The sequence below is a fragment of the Vipera berus genome (assembly GCF_964194415.1).
Source record: "Vipera berus genome assembly, chromosome: 3".
Classification (NCBI taxonomy): domain Eukaryota; kingdom Metazoa; phylum Chordata; class Lepidosauria; order Squamata; family Viperidae; genus Vipera; species Vipera berus.
Window position 1 is genome coordinate 154302031 of NC_138204.1, and position 21484 is coordinate 154323514.

The window sequence follows — 21484 nt, forward strand, 5'->3', positions numbered from 1 at the left end:
GTAAGATGAGATAAGGGACTATACATCCTAAACATATTACCAATTATTGAAGAAACATTAAACGAAAAATAGCATTTAAGGCTAATAATCGCATAGAAATGCTTGCCAATTGTATACCAATGCATTCTGCAGACTGCAATTGCCACATGGGAGACATACACTTGCAAATAAATATTGGATTCATAGCAGCAGTGTATGGAAAACATAGCCTATACGTAGATGACTATAGTGGCATCTTTCCCGTACTATCTGAATATTTGGTATGCCATCTATAGCATGAAACTCACTCTGAAGAGTATATAGATCTGAAAAGGTGACAGCAGTTTTATGAAGCTGTTTCAAACAAAAGATAATGCAGTGAAGTCCAGAAGATTGTTGTAGGAAAGCCTTTAAAACAAAGTTTCAAAATTATGATTCAGCTATAGAATATTTTTCCTGGGGGGAAAAATGAAATTGATATTCTATTATCAGGATCAATCCTATTTGTGATTCTTTTTATTTTTAACAAACCAGTTAAGCAACATGAAGAAGAAAAACAGCACAATGGCTGAAAGACTGGAATGATTTCCACAGCAACCATATTAGCCACAGATCCTAATCATCAAAATTTGCTTTGCAAACTTAGCTGGAATTCAAACCAACAAAAACTGCTTCCCACTTTGTATTGTCAGCTTTATCAGACGGCTTCAGATAGCCATAATTTCTTTTGCAATTTATTCATTCTACTGCTACTTTGTTTTGCAGAGCTCACAATTTTCAAATAAAAAGTCCAGAAGAAGAAAAAAGACTATGCTTATGACTTGAGCGAAATGAAATATCTGTTATACTATTTTATTTATTAATACTTTTGCTATCTTGGTGCAACAGTCCTCACATTCCTCTCACATTCCATGTAATTGCATCATAAAATAAAAAATAAAACAATAAAATGTAACTATTATTATATATTTTTAGCTTCTTTGCATATTTCCTACGGAAGGGAGACATATTAGTCTATAGTACTAAAAAAAAATCAGAAAAAGACATGGCCCTTTTTCCAACTAACATTTTATTAAAAGGCGTAAGTTTCTGAGAGCTATGCTTGATTTTAATCAGACGCATCAGATTCTGATTTTTTTTGTATATTTCCCAGAAGCTTTAACTAAAGAGTAAAATAAACGTATATTTGTATTTCTAAGCTATTCTGCTTATGGTGTTTCTTTCTTGAAAGTAAGAATACATTGTTGCATAGAATATTAAACATCTACGCATATTCGGTAAGGTCCTGCAGAAAATAATGAGAGTTACTGGCTTCAATGGACCACTGTCCATCCCCAGTATTGCCTGAATCAAGGATCAATAACCTAGAGCCTGTCCTATTTAGGACTACACTCCTGTAAAGCCAGTTAGCAAAGGCCAGGGATTTGGGAGTCCATTAACTAATGCCTATTTGGTGAAGTGGTGAGGTACCAGAGCAGAAGCCAGGAGATTGTGAAATCTAGTCCCATCTTAAGCATGAAGCCAGCTGCATAACTATGGGCCAGTCATTGTCTCCCAACCACAGGAATGAGGTTATGGCAAAATACTTCATTTTACCAAAAGAACTGCAGAGGATAGTCCATGCCTGGGGTCAACACTGGCTCAAAGGCGCCTCACCCTACTCCAAAAAAGGTCTCCATAACTAGTGGCAGATATCAAGTTGCATATCTGTCATCAAGGCTGAGTGATTTAGTGGGTTTATTCATCCAATCTCTATGCTTTCTGCTTACTCCAGATTGAACTGGGATAATGCTACTGTATTACATGCTACTGCAGCAACTGCAGTGAAGACTCAATTTAATTGTGGCAAACTCCATGTGGAAATGATTGTATTTTGTAAAGCTAGCATAATATTTAAAAGAATCTCAGATTGTGGCCCAGCCCATGAACAAAGCTTCCTGTCTGCAATTTCTCTTTCTAGCAGAATTAGTCATATAATGTTGGTCCAACATGTGACATGGAGTCAAAATCATGTCCAGCAATGTACAAAAATTCTTTTAGCAGTAGAACTGGCAATCCCTCTTTCTCACTTGTTTCCTCTTGTAGACCCTCAAAATCTGTTCAAAGGACTGAAAGACTTTCTAAAGTACATTTAGGGAATGAAAAAAAATTGTGGGTAGGAAAGAGGGACAGAGGAAATGTATCAGCTGAATATGGAAGAGGAGCAAGTCTTACATGGTTTTAAAGTGGACCAGTTCTAAAAAAAAAATCTGAATAGCTGTGACAGAGATCTTTGGGGGAAAAACCCTTATGCTAACTACTATCATAGCATTGGATTTAAAAAGATGCAAGCTTGTCATTAACAAATCCTCTTACAAAAACCGCAGTAAGGAGCAATAAACCCTGCTAGTACTTTTATCTGCCTAGTTTATTTTTGGGACTCTGGCAATGTAAACATCCTGCAAAGCTATTTGCTAGTAAGATTAGAAATATTTCTACCTATAATATCCTACTGTTGTTATGAATATTAAGAAAGCATTTATTGTACAGCATTGATAATGATCATAATGACTAAAGACTTTTTTTTTTACTAAGGACTCCTACCAGTTTAGGAATCTGATATAACCACATAGTAAAATATGCCATAACCTGCAAAAATTCAGAATAGTAACAGCACTTTCTATTACTTCTTCACATTTTTAGTCCTGTAAAAAAGTTCAAATTGTACTACTTTGCAAAAGACTGTAAGGGAAGGTGCTATTTATATCTCTGAAGGTAAATTTTTACTGGATCATTGTACATCACTCAGAATCACTTTTCATAAGATTGGCAGTCATATAAATTGGATTAATAAAAATAAATAAAATATTCTCCTTCTCTTATTGGAGGGAGGCAGTTTTAGCACCCCAGGATAAACCAATTGGATAGATCAATTCTACATAAACAAAACATATGGTTGAAGATATTCCTTATAGAGAATGTTAGAGAAGTCTATCTTGGGAAAGTCTCTTTTAGATAAAGTTTTAGAACAATAATGTCTAAAAATCTATAAAATATGTCAACGCCTGTAGCAGTTTCCCCACGTGTCAATAAGTGCAGAAGGTATGATATGATCAGTTATTACTATGTTCTTTAAATGGAAAACTCTTCCTAACTTATTTCTAAAGCAAGTGAAGAATGCACAGTGGTTTTCATTGCAATGTCAATATGCAGGAAGTTTGATCTATATTTATTTATATAGTAGATATTATAATGCTTTATCTTTTCTTATCAGCAAGATCTCAATCTCTGTTTTATGGAAAGAGAAACGATGAACCATTATCCTTAGTAGAAGTTCAGCTAACAGGTTGAACTCTTCATGTTCTATTCTCACTTTATGGATGTAGAGAACAATGAACTAAAATGGAAAAATGTACTGTTATTACTGATGGTATATCAATATAGTTATGAACTTAAAAACTTGCTAGTCTCATAACTAATGGAAAATATAAATTATAAATCATCACAGTAGGTGGGTTGCCATGGTCTTAAACTAATGCATAAACAGAATTATTTTTTAATGTCCTAGGACCAAAGAAAATTAATTTTGCTTCATTTTTATGCAAGTACCATTATTTTGATAACAAGTACATCAGAAATGCCCAGAATAAGTAATCTGATTCACAACTGCTCTAAGGCTACACTCCTAATTAACGGTAAATGCTACAGATGTTAAAGGGAAGTACTTTTAAGTAGTTGATTAGATGACATAAAAATTGTAAATCTCACTGGACTCAGCACAACTAATGGTCTCTGAAACGTGCCTAATTGCTTATATGGATTAACATTATAATGCTGAAAAAGTTCTTAGCAATATTTAGAAAAAATATTTTGTAACTCCTCATACTGATTAATACAGTGGTTAGAATGCAGTATTGCAAGCTAACTCTGCCCACAGCCAGGAGTTTGATCCTGACTGGCTCAAGGTTGACTCAGCCTACCATTCTTCTGAGGTCAGTAAAATGAGGACCCGGATTGTTGGGGGCAATATGCTGACATTGTAAACTGCTCAGAGAGGGCTGTAAAGCACTATGGAGCAGTATATAAGCCTAAGTGCTATTGCTATCAATATGATAGCCAGTTTGGCCTAGTGGTTAAAGCTCCAGGCTAGAAGCTGCCTGGAGGCATCCTGCCTTAGGCAAGAAAGATCTCTCTCAGCCCAACTTACCTCACAGGGTTGTTGTTGTGGGGAAAGTACACGGAGGAAGGAATATGTGTTCACTGGATTGGATTATTTATAAAAATAATAAAGCCAGGATATAAATAAATAAATGTACACGGTATCTTATAAATAAACAACAGAAGAACTTTTACCAAATTAATCTTCATCAGCATAGTAAAAGAATCAAAATTTTCATGTTAAATTTGCTCCAAGATAATTAGAAGGGGAAGTAATACTTTTTATGTTTTGATGACGTGCACAAGAATGACAATTTATATAGTCTCTGAAAATCTATTTTCTTTAATGTTCAAGAAAACATAGAATTCTTCTTCCATGAAATGCTCCTGCAAGTAGTTTTGGAGTTCAACACTTTTTATTACTGAAGTTCAAATTCAGGGCCATTACACTAACTAATAATGTTGAGAATTACTCAGACATAAGTAACCTGGAATTATGCATACAACTGCCATCCAAATCTTGCAGGACTAATTATATGAGTAACAATGATGGAACATTTAGAAAGTGAAGATCTCTGAGATCAGAACTAACAATAATCATGCCCAGTCAAGGTATTTTTAAAAATTAAAGCAACAGCAAAGGAATTTCTGTGGATTTATTTTATACTGCTCTACCACTGCAAAATCTATCAGCAGCTACCTGAATTCTTTCTTTTTCCCAGTTGCAAATTAGAATCAGCACAATTCAAGAAACATGTGGGTACCGTTCAACATGCACAGCCATGCATGTTTAAGGATGAAGAGATATCCCAGAGATGATGAACAGATGGCTACAAGGTCAAACTAGGACAAGAACAACAAATGGCTGTTTAGTGGCCCCTGAAGGCCACTGGCTTTTCAGGCTGTGCAGAGACATTATGACTTGTGCTAATAACTAAAGCCCATAAATTCTCATTTCACCAAGAAAGAGAAAGAATAACCCCACTTTTCAGAGTGAGGTTATACATAAGATACCATAGGATAGTAAAAAGTCCCCTTTTTTCTTTCTTCCCGATCATACCCCTTCCTGTCTTCTGAATTTTAGACATGCCAGTTATCAAGGGAAATAGTCACAAAACTATGTGAAATCTGTCTTGCTGCCGCTCCTCCTTTCGATGAGATTTGGCAACAGCTAAAAGTTCAGTGCATACCTGTGGCTTGATGAATTTTGTAGCTGTATCCTTGGAGACCCTGATATTTACAATCAAATAAACAAAAGGAAACCATGAAAACAATGAGGAAATTAAAAACCAGATGTATTGCCTTTTAAGTATGACAATTCCATTCAGAAAAGTGTAAGTAAATATTGCAATCTTTGATTTACTCCATCTGTCTTAGTGCAGTAAAGTACCTCATTCCAATATTGCACAAAGAAAAAGGTTTTTGGTAACATTCTTACTGTTACCCATCACAAAGCAAGCTGGGTCACTTTGGGCCAGTCAGTGTCTTTCAGCCCTAGGAAGAAGGCAATGGCAAACCACTTCTGGAAAAGAAAACTGCAGGGGCTAGTATAGGCATTTGCCAGGAGTCAAAAATTTGAAGACACAAATATAGTAAAATATAATAAAATAACCTTACGTAATCTGACGTTTCAACCTTTAAAATACAACTTTAATGTATGTAAGTGGTGATAATGATACTTCATTAGCAATTCTACTTGTAGGGCTTACTAATGAATGTACTATTGACTTCCCAGAGAACTATTTAAGAGCAGCAGTTTTCATCCATGTATATTTTTCTTAATACATGATTTAGTAATTGTGGCATAATGGAAAAAGAACAAATTATAATCTAGAATACTTCTCTTACACCAATTTTAAGGAGAACAATTTTGGTCTAGGGCAGACATGTCAAACACAAGGCCCGGGGGCTGGATCCGGCCCGCAAAGTGGTTTCATGCGGCCCGCGAAGCCATCCTGGAAACAGTGAGGGAACGGCCCCCACTGCCTTGGCCCTGGCCCAGAGACCCTCCTTCTACCAGAGACCCTCAGATCTGTCCCACTCCTGCCCAGGCCCCCATAGGCACCCTTGATGCGAACAATGTAGAGTTGGCCACGCCCACCCAGTAGGCTATACCAGGGGTGTCAAACTCAATTTCATTGAGGGCCGCATCATCATTGCGGTTGCCCTCAGGGAGCCGGGTGGGTATGGCCTGGGTGGGCGTGGCCTACTGGGTGGGTGTGGCTAGAGTGTGTATAGCCGCTATACGCACTCTAGCCACACCCACCCAGTAGACCACGCCCACCCAGGCCATACCCACCCGGCCCCCTGAGGGCAACCGCAATGATGATGCGGCCCTCAATGAAATTGAGTTTGACACCCCTGGTCTAGGGAATCTGGAATGCAAAAATTGCCATTCAAGTAGGTGATACAGTAAATATTTTTTGGAAGTGATCATTGTGACTCTCTCCTGCCTATCAGTCCAGGCATTGGGTAGGTTAGATGTCTTTTTGAACAGAAAATCATGGGCAGGTATCAGTAGATCTCCTAATCTTCTTCTTGTTGATGTTGTTGCTGACAACCATGAGTATATTTGTAGCCTATCTCACATCTAGATGTCCTAAAACACAGAGGGGACTTGACATAGTATATAGTTATACTCTTCTTTCAGCTGTTCTGATACAGGAAAATCCCATATTCAGAACCTCCAAGCCAGTATTTCTTAACCTTGACAACTTTTAAGACATGTGGGGTTCAATCCCCAGAATTCCCCAGCCAGCATGCGAACCAGGGAATTCTGGGTATTTAAGTTGATACATCTTAAAGTTGGTAAGGTTGGAAAACAATGCTCCAAGCTCTTGCCACTACAGACAAACTGAGTCTCTTGACTGTATCTTTTTTTGTAGCTGTTCCAACCTGTTTTGGTCTCTCCATTCCTCACAAGGTTGCCAGGTATTACAGGTCAACTTTGTTTTTTTACTACTTTGTATTATCAATCCCCTTCAAAATACAAAGTTGCTCTATTTTCTGCAACCATATGTGAAACTCATATGAAAACTGAGTACCAGCGAGAGCCATTTGATCAAACAAAGATCACACCCATGTATCTGTAGCACCGATGATTATCTCATATGTCTAACTTTGCCACCAGGGTTTTTATTCATGAAATTTCCTAGAGTGGCATATTAGGGTAAAAAACAACACCACACTGATGAAATCCAATGAAAAAGTCTCTAAGTACCAAACCGAATGAAGCAAACATGGGAAATCATGGATCTGATCCACACTCTTCTGTATATATCCACGGCTCTATTTGTCCAATGCCATTTTGTGGTATTTGTGCTTGCATGCATAGTAATGTACACTTCCCATTTCCATCAGTCACTCCCATGTTCTCCTACCAGCCCCACCCTACCTAGTAATACTATTAGTTATTGCAATATAATAAATGGCTCTGAAACATGCCCAAACCTTACACCCACCACTTTGGCTCTCACAAAGAGATATTCTCAATCTTTTAGAGTTGCCAGCTTTTTTTTTTGGCAGTCCTGCTGGTATACCTTTAAGAGTAGCACCTCACACAACAATAAGCAGGTGAAACCTTTCTTACTGGTCAAGGTATATACACTGTAGCAAAAGTAAGTTTCTCTTCCAACATTTCTGAATATCTGTTAAATTTAAAATAGGCATAGCAAACATCCTCCCAATTCCTATCCAATTCTAACTATATCCTGTCAATCCCATGTTTTTCCCAGACATCCATACTGTGTCTCCACCAACTTACTCAAGAGGAAAATAAATAAATCCTGATTAAAATGCAAAAAAATAATAATCAAGGAACAGATGAGCCAGTTTGGTAAAAATTTATTTTGGTGATAAAATGTCTAACAGCGAGAGAAACAGAAAAAGGATTGTACTAAAGATGAATAATAAAGTTGTGTCTTTTGAAGCTTGGATAAAAATTACACATGCCAAATATGTGACTGGCTTGTTCTGTTCATTCTAGCTTATTCTTCCTATGGCTTTGCTGGAGACCACCAGCCTTTTTCAGGTCATAACTGCTCAAATCTATAACTAACAAACCCATAACTATTCCACCATGCTAGGGTTGAGTCACAGCTGCTTCCTTTCTCCCACCACTTTACTTCCTCCAGGTCCTGAACTCAGTTGCCCAAAATTGCCCAAACAAAGTCATTACTAAAAGCCAACATGGGTTTGTCAAAAACAGATCATGCCAGACAAATCTTATTGCATTCTTTGACCAAGCGACAAAATTAGTGGATCAGAGGAATGCTGTGGATATAATTTACTTGGACTTCAGTAAGGCATTTGATAAAGTGGATCACAACCTTCTACTTGATAAGATAGAAAAATGTGTGTTAGACAGAATCACCACGAGATGGATTCGTAACTGGCTGACCGGCTGTACTCAGCGTGTGGTCCTCAATGGAACCGCATCTACATGGAGGGAAGTATGTAGTGGGGTGCCCCAGGGCTCTGTTCTGGGCCCAGTGCTCTTTAACATCTTCATCAACGATTTGGACGAAGGGATAAATGGGGAACTCATCAACTTTGCAGACAACACCAAGCTGGCAGGAATAGTCAACACTCCAGAAGACAGGCTTAAGATACAGGAGAATCTGGACAGACTTGAACACTGGGCGCTACCTAACAAAATGAAATTCAATGGTGAAAAAAGTAAGGTTCTACATTTAGGCAAGGAAAACCAAATGTACAGGTATAGTATAGGGGGTACCTTGCTCAATAGTAGTAACTGTGAGCGGGATCTTGGAGTCCTAGTGGACAATCACTTAAATATGAGCCAGCAGTGTGCTGCAGCTGCCAAAAAACCCAACACAGTGCTAGGGTGCATTAGGAGCCTTGGTGGCACAGTGGGCTAATGCCTCCTTAAGTAACCCCAGCTGCCTGCAATTAGTGCAGGTTCGCATCCCACCAGGCTCAAGGTTGACTCAGCCTTCCATCCTTCCGAGGTAGGTAAAATGAGGACACAGATTGTTGGGGGCAATTAAGCTGACTTTGTAATAATGCCGCTTGGGGTGTGTGTGAAAGCCCTAATAAGCAGGCATATACATAGAATGAAGGCTATTGCTAAGCACATTGGTTTGTGCTTAAATTGTAAGCCGCCCTGAGTCTTCAGAGAAGGGCGGGATATAAATGGGATTAAAATAAAAAATAAAACTAAAAATAAAACAGGGGAATAGAATCAAGATCACGTGAAGTATTAATACCACTTTACAATGCCTTGGTAAGGCCACACTTGGAATACTGCATCCAGTTTTGGTCACCAAGATGTAAAAAAGATGTTGAGACTCTAGAAAGAGTACAGAGAAGAGCAACAAAAATGATTGGGGGACTGGAGATTAAAACATATAAGGAACGGTGGCTGGAATTGGGTATGTCTAGTTTAATGAAGAGAAGAACAAGGGGGGACATGCTAGCAGTGTTCCAATATCTCAGGGGCTGCCACAAAGAAGAGGGAGTCAAGCTATTCTCAAAGGCAAGACAAGGAGCAACGGATGGAAACTAATCAAGGAGAGAAGCAATCTAGAACTAAGGAGAAACTTCCTGACAGTTAAAACAATTAACCAGTGGAACAACCTGCCTCCAGAAGCTGTGAATGCTCTAACACTGAAAATTTTTAAGAAGAGACTGGACAGCCATTTGTCCAAAATGGTATAGGGTTTCCTGCCTGAGCAGGGGGTTGGACTAGATGACCTCTAAGGTCCCTTCCAAAATTATTATTATTATTATTATTATTATTATTATTATTATTATTATTATTATTAAATTGGGTAGAGATGTGTAATTGGGCACCATCAGCAAGCATGCTAAATGATACTGAAACCCATGCCATCGGATGACCTCTCCCAGTGGCTTATGTTAAATATGAGGGGAAAGAAACCAGAGCCCTGAGGCATGCCCCATAGCAGAGGTGATGATCAACATTACCCTCAAATCTCTCGTCTACACAGATATTTAACGACAATCTTCAGCCCTGACAGTATTGTCAGGATTTCCTGAAAAAAATGCTTAAGGAAGGGTAGAAAGCTACCTTCAAGTAATGTGGTTGTGTAACAATACTAGGAGGACAGCTTTATGTGAGGTATTAAAACTTCTCACCCCAAAAGGTACACAGCCATACTTCTTTTATTAGATTTATGACAGCAATAATATTCATTAAAACATCTGCCAAGTTATTCTCCTTTCCAAGTTTGATTATCTGTCTGCTACTTGGCGGTGAGCTTTAACTAACCAGATGCAAGATGTGTGAGAGCCATTCAGCTTGAATTTATTCTTAAGAAGTACCATCTGTCTGAAAAAGAGCTATTAAATATAGGCTCCTTGTCTGGGCTGCAATACAATTCTGTGGCTGGACGTTATTAACTGCAACCTGACTAACAGGTGCTTGCCAATTTCTTTGTATTCTTAGTATAAGAAAGACTTAAATTTCCCCCTGGCTGGAAAGGTAACGCTTTCTTTCAACTGCAAGTTACGAGAAGTGTATGATGGAAACCCATCATTTTGGGATAAGATTGGAACAATGGGTTCTTTTCATTAAGTCTTTTTTTAAAGATATCTGTGTTTGAGATTGTGATGTACAGTATGAAATCATTGTGCATTATGCTTCTATACTATACTCACCTGTGATTATATTTCTTACACCAGCTGCATTTTCAATTAAGCAAAGCAATTCCTTACGAGCAGATGTACAGAACTTCTTGATTATCACTGGCTTGCACACAAGATCATCCTCAACCATATTCTTTGAAGGATGGACTAAGTTTTACCATGAAAGGTACAGATCCTTTCCCTAATGGCACCTTCATGAAGTTCCACACTCTTCCTCCTCCTTCAAAGAAGTTGCAAAAGACCCATTTCCTTTTTTTCTGTCTGCTACAGTGTCAAATCTTTTTCACTAGATTTACTAAACTCTGTTTAACCAGCAAGAGTTTTCAACCTAGTGTTCTAAAAAAATAATTTAAAAAGGCCAATTTTTGTTGCAAGTTTCTTTTTTAAAAAAAAAACTTCACTAAAAGAATATAACATTCAGTATAAAGCTTCTAAAAGATTTTCATTTTTACTATCATCTATGTAACACACGCTGGCTGAGGAATTCTGGGAGTTGAAATCCATGGTTCGTAAAGTTGCCATCATTGCCCATCTCTGACCTTACAGCAAAAACTTAACAAAATGAAGTTGAAATGAGCCTCATTAAACACTGATTAGCTTGTTACTAGGATTACATTTTCACAAGCAGAGAAAAACACTATATCCCAAATCCTAAAACTATGGGCCATGATCAGTGGGACAGTGACAAATTTCTTTAGAATTTGCTGAACACCTTAAAGAAAAAGATCACATTGCTTCTGGGGCAAAAGAAATTTGATCTTGGAGGATGTCACTTAAATTCCCTTATATACTGAAAGAGCTCACTGAATTCATTATTGAGTTATGCTGACTAGATGCACAAAAATGAGGAGGTATACACTAATCACTTTTCCTTCTGCTATGTGCTTGGCAACATGTGAACACAGATGAATTGATGCCAAGTTTATCCAAGGAAAAGATAAATTTGATTCTTTAACAGGCCACTTAAGAGGTCTGTAAAAGACATACATTATGATGGACAGCCTGGCATATGTGCAATCCAGTGACTCTTTTGTATATTTTCAATTCACCAAGAGTTAATTCCCTTCTTGTCTAATGCCCTTTAATATTAAATAGCTTGCAAAACACATTGTAAGAGAAATTCCTTATGTACCCTCAAATAAGATTATTCCGTCCAAATATTTAACAAACATGTAGGATGCCTAGGAAACTATTAATGGCAAGCATTGACAAATCTTCATATATTTTAATCTTTTACAATTAGGCTATATAGCTAGTTTTCTCAGTTGCTACTTTATGAGTTTCTTTAAAATTAAATCACCTATAAATAGAAATAGAGAAAGTATTTTTAATAGTTTACTGACTTATCAGAATTAGTATATATTTGTGTATGAATTTTTGTCACTTTCTAAAGCCTTTTTGTGGTGGCTTTTGTGGTGAGGAGATAACGTGGGTTCTATCTAAAAATTAACTCATGCCCTTTCTGCATTTTATGAATTAGGATTTCATGGGAGTGATCAATGGAAAAAGGCTGTAAAGGATGACTTCGGGATGATCATGGGCAGATCTGAAGGAAGCAGTTGGAGATACAGGGGCATGGAGAGTAAAGATACATAGAGTGGTAGAGGGTCGGACATGACTGAATGGTTGATGACAATGACAATGGCTTTATTCATGTTTCCCAAATGTTACGTAAGGAAATGGAATAGAGATACTATAATCATAATTAAAGACAGGGATATTTGGTGGAGGAAGACATAAACAATTAAGATGGTGGCCACATCCATGTGATCAAAGCCCAGCCCATTTTTATATGTGTCATATGCATAGCATTCCTAAAAGGAGTGGGGCATCAATCTCAAATCAAATCATTATCTTGACAATTTTGACCTCCACATCCCCTGGCAACCTATCCCTGACCTCCTTCAAGATTTTTGGTTATCCTGTTTGCAGCTCGGTCTATCTCCCCACTTCCAATTCTGTCTGCTCTACATCTGAATCCAAGCTGACCTCTCCATTTCAAAGGTAATTATTTGTGTGAGGAAGACCACTTCTTCCTTATAGGTTAATAGCTTATCCGGTTGGGCATTGACAAAAGTACAAACAATTCACTTGCTGCTAATCTCGGCAGTGAGTGTGGCACGTACTGTGGCAGCATAGCTGGCTGAGAAATTTCTGGGAGTTTAAGTCCACAACTTTTAACAGTTGCCAACTCTGGAGACCCCCTGGTCAAGACCCACGGCTATTGCCACGTTGCTCTCCCTTCCTTTCTGTACAGAGTGTTGTGGACATGCCATTCAATGTGCCATATTAAGAATAAGAGCCTACAAACTGAGAAACAATTTTCTTTAGGCACCGAAGAAATGAAAGATTTTCTTTGGCTCTAACCCTTGATTACCTTTCCTTCCTCTTCTGTTTCCTGTGTACAAAGCCTCAGTGCTCTTGTGCTGACAAACCTCACAGTACATGAACATGAAAATATTTTCTACATTCATATCAACAGAGAAATGAAATGAGTCGCCTCAGGCTGTACAGTATGTTGGTGGGAAGGCAGGATTTGAAACCCCAAATCTTAAATTCCCAGAACAGAAGAATCTTTTTCCTCCTTTGAAATAACACGGAGGAAAGTACTGAATATCTGAAGAGGATTATGTTTAGTAACACTGCTTTTAGGACAAGGCATGAAGTACTCTGCCAAGCATTACCTCACCAAACCAATTAACCACCACCTTTGATTAGCCACTCTTCTCAAACGTTTTTAGCACTTTCTAGGTGTGTCAGCTCATCTCACTCTTCAAGCATTTAGAAATCCGTGTGATAACTGGAGGCTGCTATGGTAGCCAAACACTCAAACAAGCGAAGAGCAAACATGTAGGAGTATGAAACTACCAAAAAAATGTGTAGGTGACTTCTTGTACTTTCACTCTGAAGAACGATGTACCAAAGGTGCTCCCATGTAAACAGGTGATAGCCATCAGAGCACTGCTGGGGGACAATGAGTTGAACTAAGAACAAAGTGAGAATTAATGAGCCACTTAAGTAGTTATAATGATACAGCAACCATCTGATATGGCAGCAAGAATACTGAACATCCCTACTATTTCACCTAAAAGGGAGATATTTAGGCATGTATGCTCAGCCAGAATATGTTCAGAATTTTACTACTGTACATTGAGTAAGAGTGATGAAGGAGAATAATGTCCAGCTTCAAAACTATAGAACCAACACAGAAATTAATTATGGAAACAAATAGGGACTGTTGTAATATGGAACAAGACAAGAGAGGGTATTTTAACAGGAGATGTAATGTTTAATGCCTCCCCACACCTGTGTTAAGGTACATTTCTGATGATTTTTTTTTATACTCACTCATAAAATGAATGTAGGAAATGGTCATAGACTCACCCATGATGATACAGCCCTGATCTATTTTCATGATTAGATTGTTTTCTTCTTGTAGCCCGGTTGTGGGGAGCTCAAATATTATCACCACTACTACGATTGGAATTTCTTTGTCCAACTGTTTCTTTCTAACTCTACAGACTATTTTAATAATATTTCAGAAGGAAAAGCATTGTATTTGTTGTGTTCTGCTAAGCTCTTTGCCCAGCCCCTGTCTTGGTACCACCTCTTCTGGGGTATTTTGTTCTTTAATGACAGTTTACAGATTTCCTTTTTTTCTTTCTTTCAGAAAATGCCCATGATGGCATGCATTACAAAGGTCTGCATGTTCGTATTTCTTGACGGGCTTAATTTTACATGTAAGCTGGGCCTACTGGGTTACCCCTGGCCTGGCACATCTCTAGAGGGTGTGAATGATCAGACACTACAGGTAGTCCTCGTCTTGCAAAAGTTCGTTTAGTGACAGTTCAAAGTTACAACAGCACTGAAAAACGTGACTTATGACCGGTTTTCAGTTATGACCTTTGCAACATCCCCATGATCATGTGATCAAGATTCAGATGCTTGGCAACTGACACGTATTTATGACAAATGCAGTGTCCCAAGATCATGTGATCACCTTTTTGTGACCTTCTGACAAGCAAAGTCAATGGGGAAGCCAGATTCACTTATCAACCGGGTTACTAATTTATCAACTGCAGTGATTCACTTAACAACTGAGACAAGAAAGATCATAAAATGGGTCAAAACTCACTTAACAAATGTCTCACCTAGCAACATAAAGTTTGGGCTCAATTGTGTTCATAAGTCAAGGACTACCTGTATGCACTAGTAGAGGACAAGCCTGCCCAAATAGGCAAAAAGTATAGTGGGTGGGTGGGAAGGGAACCCTTCAAAATCCTGTTATATTTCACACAAAACAAGCACGTCATCTGTCGCTTGGAATGAAAAACAGGAGGAAGTTCGGCATCATTCCACTGATCAGAATTTTGCTTTCCTTTTTTTCCTTCCGGCATTTCCCTTTTTTCTTTTCCACAATTCTATCTAAATACAACATGCATCATGTTTTATTTTATTTCCGTACACCGTAGAAAGAGACTGCGGGGAGGGGGTGGTGGTGGTTCCTGGATACATTTAACTCAATTAAATGTTGGCACTGCATTTTGTTTTTTTCCAATCACTGAGTGGAAATTTTAAATGACAAATTGGCTATTGTGAATTCATGCCTCCCATCTACAGTCTATCTCCTCACACATTTTAGGCAGCTACCGAAATATATCCTAAGGAACTAGCGCACTGTATAAATTTCACTTTAAATATCACATGTAAAATAAAGCACGGCTTTTCAACCAACGGTACGGGTACCACCTGTGGTACATTGGCACCTGGCAGGTGGTACGTGACCATCCTAGAAAAGTGGCGGCGGAGGGGAATGAGCTGAACCAGTGGCAGCCCTGCACATGCCTGAGCGAGAGATGGCTGGAGCTGCAGGGCTGTCAGGGCTCAGTGGAAGCGCCAGGATCAGCGCTTCTTCAGGGCTGAGTGGAAGCACCAGGATCAGCGCCAGGCTCCAGCTGCAGCTCGGCGCTGATCCCGGTGCTTCTGAGCCCAGAAGAAGCACCGATCAGCTGGAATGTTAAAGCATCTCCAGGGTCTTGTGATTTACATTCAGATGCTTGGCAACTGATTCATATTTATGACGGTCACAGTGTCCCAGGGTTATGTGAAGTGACCAAATCCTGCTGCAACCACCCAGCAGACAGGGGGAATAAAAACCAAACACCCTCCCCCACCGCCAATCCTCAACAGAAATGCTCACAACAATGAAAACCTCGGACAGGAGGAAGAGCGCCGCCGGGTAGGCAGGCAGGTGTCTTGCTCGGCTCTGGCTTGGTGGGCACTTTTTTCAGTGCCATTGTAATTTCAAACAGTCACTAAGCGAACTGTTGTAAGTCGAGGACTACCTGTACTTCATCACTTTTTTCCCTTTTTTTTGGTCACCAAGTTTTTAACACCTTGCTAGGCGACTGGTGGTACTTGGATGTTGCCATATCCTAAAAGTGGTACAGTGGGTGAAAAGGTTGAAAAGCCCTGAAATAAAGAGCAATACTGTGAGACAGGAAGAGACAGCAGTTGTTAATAGTGAACCATGCTAAGAGTACTTCATGCTAATATATTAGTAAAATCAAACTGCAAAAAGACTGGCCCAAGTTTTGCTGATGTCGCCCTTGAATTTAGAATTTTCAATTGCTTTCAGATGATGAAGCTTGCAACATGAATAATAACAATGTTCAAAAATGCAACTCTCAATTTAAAACCAAAGGGAGCAAAATAATAAATTATATTTATTTCAAAGTATTTTATACTAAAAATATAATGAAATTCAATGTCCAATGGATATTTATGAGGAGGAAATTCTATCAGGAGGATATCACCATAGAAATTGGGATGGAGGAGACATTTTTTGGTTCAATTCTGTTTTTTATGATCTGCCCCAATTCTTGTCTTTATGCCCTTCAAGGAAGTCAAAATGCATTTATACAGAGAAATGCGTACTTTTCAAAAGTTTATGTGGAATATTATGCTTTGCAATTCAAAGCATGGATACAGAAATCTGTATACTGAAAATATTGTAATAAAAAGGCACATATTTGAGAAAATACAAAATGGATCAGGATATCACTTGCAAATAGCACATATGCAAAAGAATGTATTCAAATGTGTACAATGTAGAAGCAGGAAGAATGCCCCTCTGTGTGTGTATGTGTGAGAAAATTTACAAACAATGCAGAAACAGGTAGAAATGAATCTACAGTTAGGAATATGAGGAAATCTAATATAAAGAACTGCCTCTCCCTATGTATGTATGTATGTATGTATACATTTATCCTGCCTTTATTATTGTTTTTTTTAATTAGGCGGTGAATATACTTAATACTCTTTTGTCCTCCTTCCTTTTCCTCACAACAACAACCCTGTAAGGATGGCCCAAAGTCACCTAGCTGGTCTTTCATGTCTAAGGTAGGACTAGAATTCATGGTCTCCTGGTTTCTAGCCTGATGCCTTACTTCATAGTTCATCTTGGGTTATTAGTTATGTCAATAAAGAAACATTATAGACTAGTTTACTTACATTGAATTATAAGGGGTGATGAGTTCCTTGGCTAGTTTCTTGGTACCCCAAGCCTCAGATGAAAACTGTTACCTCCTCCATAACAATACTTTCCGTTCCCTTTAGGTAGTAGACTAATTCAACAGACAACAACAAGGAAACACCAGATTCTGCATTGAACTGGCACCAACCGAGGCTGGGCATTTAGTTAGACCTTTCATATAATACCTATTCTGAAGAATTCCAGGAGCAACTGGCATACCTATCATGAAGTACGAAATACCCACTGAGCTGCTCTTGGTCGAACAAATAAAAGACTTTTTCCATCCACCAAAACAGAGTACATACTTACATTCAATATAAGGTCATTTTACTTGCCTTATTAAGGATGTTGGTTTTTTTAAAAAAATACACATGCTGCCAAGAATAATGCTATTACCTGCACCACTGGATGTCCCCCAGCAGACGCCTTGACAGCTCCTCGACTGCCTTCCGTCTCATAATGGGCTCGGTGATGGGACTTCGGCTGCACTTCAATCTGGAGTTCATAAGGTCCTGAGTGAGATGGCAACTGCCAATCCAAGGCAGGCAGAGATGGGCTATAATAGAGAACAGCAGGAATTAAATATTAACAACAGTTCTGCTATCATAAACCACAAGAATCTGGCACTATTACTTTAGAGGCCACTTTTAGCAGATCATCCGTCACCATCTTACATTTAAAATTTCATCAATGGAGATAATGGTATGACATAAGTAATTTAAAAGGTAATGGTTATTTTATGAAGATTTATGGATGACACAGATTAGATAGGCCCAAATGCTATCAGATGCTTAAACAAAATGGAAAACATTTTAAGCTTCGCTTAAAAAGAATTAAAAATACAATACATTAAGACATCAACCCATTAATCATAATAGATAAAGGTGGATTGTAAGATGTGGAAAAATACCCCCCACCTAAAATTCAATTTTGTGCAGAAATAGCCTTTGGGGAATATCAGTACTTCAGTTCCTTCAATTTGTATTCAATAAGCTTCACCTTTTGAACAAACTTGTCAGCAATAAAAAATCTTTTACTAACAATTTTTGAAAATTCCAATCAGCCCCACAAATTGACTCAACGAAAGGTCTCTTTCCATTAACACTATCATTTTACCAGGCAAGAATGTACAACTTGCAGGCTGAGGGTCAGACAGAAGACACAAAGGTTGGATCTGGCTTGCCCAATTACAATATTTTATGTAATATAAAGGAATAATGTTAAATACAATGAGAATAAAATCAAATGGTTTAAATTAAATTGTAAGTCAATTTTAATTTTAATTTGCCTGAACAAACTTGTGCTCCCTTCTCTTAGGGAAACCAAATACTGACTGACTTCAGTTAACGATAATTCTCTACTCATTTGTGTGAGTATCTTAATAAAACTATCGGTTGGGTGGATGGGTAAGAGTCTTCAGTTTTCCAGTTATAGCTGACCTAGAATACCCAGTGGTTTTAACCAAACAAAAACTTCATCGTGAAGAATGTTGGTAGCTGTAATTCACGAACTTCTGAAGGGCCACAGATTCTTCATTTTAGTTTTATACGATTTTCAAGATACCACACAGTATTACAAGACTAACAAGCTTTCACAGAGGATCCCCCCCTTAATCTGTGGCTAACAGTGAATACACACCACAAAACACTATAGAATATTAGTTGGATTTTTTTCAGTGGCTGTTCTAAGCACAGGTCAATCTTCCTTATGCTGCTCCCAAGCTTGCTACATTAATCCAGGTCTGAATGATGTTTCTACGTGCATTCATTCAAATGCAAACAAATGTCTATCCATTAGCATACTATGTCAAGATTGGAAGAAGATGGATTCATGGTCATTTGAGCATCTTCTTATTCAATATGGGGAGAACAGGCTCCATAGTTAAAATATCTTCAGTTTTGTTCAAAATCTGCATAGGTAGCCATGTCTAAACTAAGCAATATCAGAAAGGATACCGACCAAATGGAGTGGAAAATATGTTCCATAACCAAGAAGCCACAACTAAGAAAGCTTGGTCCCTCATCACAGAAATACTTTGACTTATACTCTAAGAAGAATTTAAGAAAAAAGCAATCTTCTATTAGAATCAGCATTTCTTGCAATAATAAGATCCCCCACCCAGCTTTTTCAGGTTTTATAGGTCAAAGGTTTTATGCGTATAGCATACAAGCCTTCTTGTTCTTCAAATTTCTGATTTCAATGGTGGCTGTCTACAATGAAATCTTTTTCAGAGTCTTTCCTTTTTCAATGAATTTCATGATTGCATTCTTCCCATGGCCCATGGGAATGTGGTATTTAGTAGCCTGCATATAGGTGACTGATTTAGACTTCTTTAAGCATAACTGGAAAATTACAAAGATTCAGTCCAGTTCATGCAATGCTTTGTTACATATGCCGTCATTTTAAGCATTCCTGGATAATTATCTGGAGATCCCGCTCGACTACACAATAATTTATATAATATAAAGCAGCTGTATATCTCCTGGTGATGATCACTATATATTATGAAACAGATGCTTCTCTTCTTTAGCCAGTTCATACATAAGAAGGGTTTTCTCCTCCCCCCCACCTCCCCCCCTCAGAGGACAAAATATATATCAGATTATGACATGTGGATGGTATTTCTTTCTTAAAAGCACTAATCCATCAATCAACAAAATGGTCCAAGTGCTTTAAATTTTAAAGAGAAAAAAATAATAAAAATAGAAACTAACCTCACAAATCTGTGTATACATGTGAGTTTATGTCTATACACACATACACTTCATTATCTCTGTTTAGATCTCTGAACCATACCAGAGACCTTGATTAAAAGGAGAATTGCTGATTTTGTAGAAAGCAGCCACACAGTTCACATTTAATTAAAATTCTAATGTAAGCATGAATAACAACACTAAATTGGTAATCATATTTGGAGTAGCTCCACTGGAATTAATTGGGCCCAACATGACTAAGTTAAACTTCATTGGTTTTAACAAGTATCCTTCAGGGAAGGGCAGACTTGCCCATCTTTGCTTTCATAAGAAAGCTGAAATGCATCATCTGGAGACTAATGCAGAAGACATTCAGTTAGAATGAAATGACTAGAATGAGTCCAAGAACTGGAGATTAGATCTGAATTTGAGAAGTGAATAGAGTTCAGTTCTTCTGCACAAATATCCACTTTGGTTTGTATGAAGCTTTCCTGGTTTCAGTACTGTAATTTAGGATAAGACATAATGTCACTTTATTGTTGGTATTGTCAAACATTTGGGAGTCAGACAACTTCACTCATTTCCTACAAATCTTTTAGAGGACTATCAGCTGACCCTAAATGACTTTCTCCTCTAAGTATTATGGTTGTGCAGCATTTGAGTTTGAAAGGTGTGTGCTTCTGACAGACTTTTTTTTTCCTTTGAGGATGAAACCCAAGCCCAGTCCAATAAGGTATTTTAAGAATACATCTAAAATATAGTATATGCGTGAAGCAAATGTAATTGTAGCATCCTGTATTGAGACCGACTGAAGTGTCCTGCTGACTTTTGCTAAGGAAAATGTGGGTTTTCTAGTTGTTCTGGAACCTTGGAAGATTTTCATTTACGGTAATTCAGCTGGGTAGGTCATTCAGATGCTGTTTACTAAGAAAAAGCTGCAAGATACATTACAAATCGTGTTGATCACCACCCAACTATTTATGATATTAGAAGTTTTCTTACAGGACAGAAGGAGAAGACACAAAGATAAATAGATGTAAAGAACTTCAAATTAAACAGAACAAAGATAGCCACTACTGCAATAATCAAAAAATGCCAATAACACAATGACAGTAGAATAAACTGATAAGATAGCAAAATGGGGGGGGGAGTCACAAGCAATTTCTTGTATGCCATGACAAACAATAAAATAACTTCACTGTGATTATTTCAGGCACATGAAAGTAGTTCTCATTGTTGAACCTTCTGGCAGATAAGGTGCACATTTTATCCTATGGGATCAGGCTATTCTGCTGACTGTTTATCATCTAATGAGAAATGTAGCAGAAGAACTTTTGAGCTAAAGAGCAGCTAAATGTCCTCTCCAATCCATGTGTTTAAAGTATAGAGAGAACAGACATATGGCCAATTTATTGCAACCTTGAAAAGTGAAAACATTCTGGAAAAAAAATCTACGTTGAGCACATTAATGTGATTCAGTACCAATACGGTACCATATTTGTTGTAGATG

At 38.0% G+C, this 21484-nt stretch overlaps 1 protein-coding gene across 6 annotated transcripts in view; it reads right to left on the reverse strand.

Annotated features, from left to right (window-relative positions):
- NFATC1 (nuclear factor of activated T cells 1) overlaps positions 1–21484 on the reverse strand; it is a 130673-nt gene that overhangs the window by 79013 nt on the left and 30176 nt on the right. For all 6 annotated transcript variants that reach the window (XM_081324038.1, XM_081324037.1, XM_081324039.1 and 3 more), the window contains exon 3: positions 17678–17837. In XM_081324038.1, coding sequence (XP_081180164.1) covers positions 17678–17837 — 160 coding nt within the window. The remainder of the gene's footprint in view (positions 1–17677; positions 17838–21484) is intronic.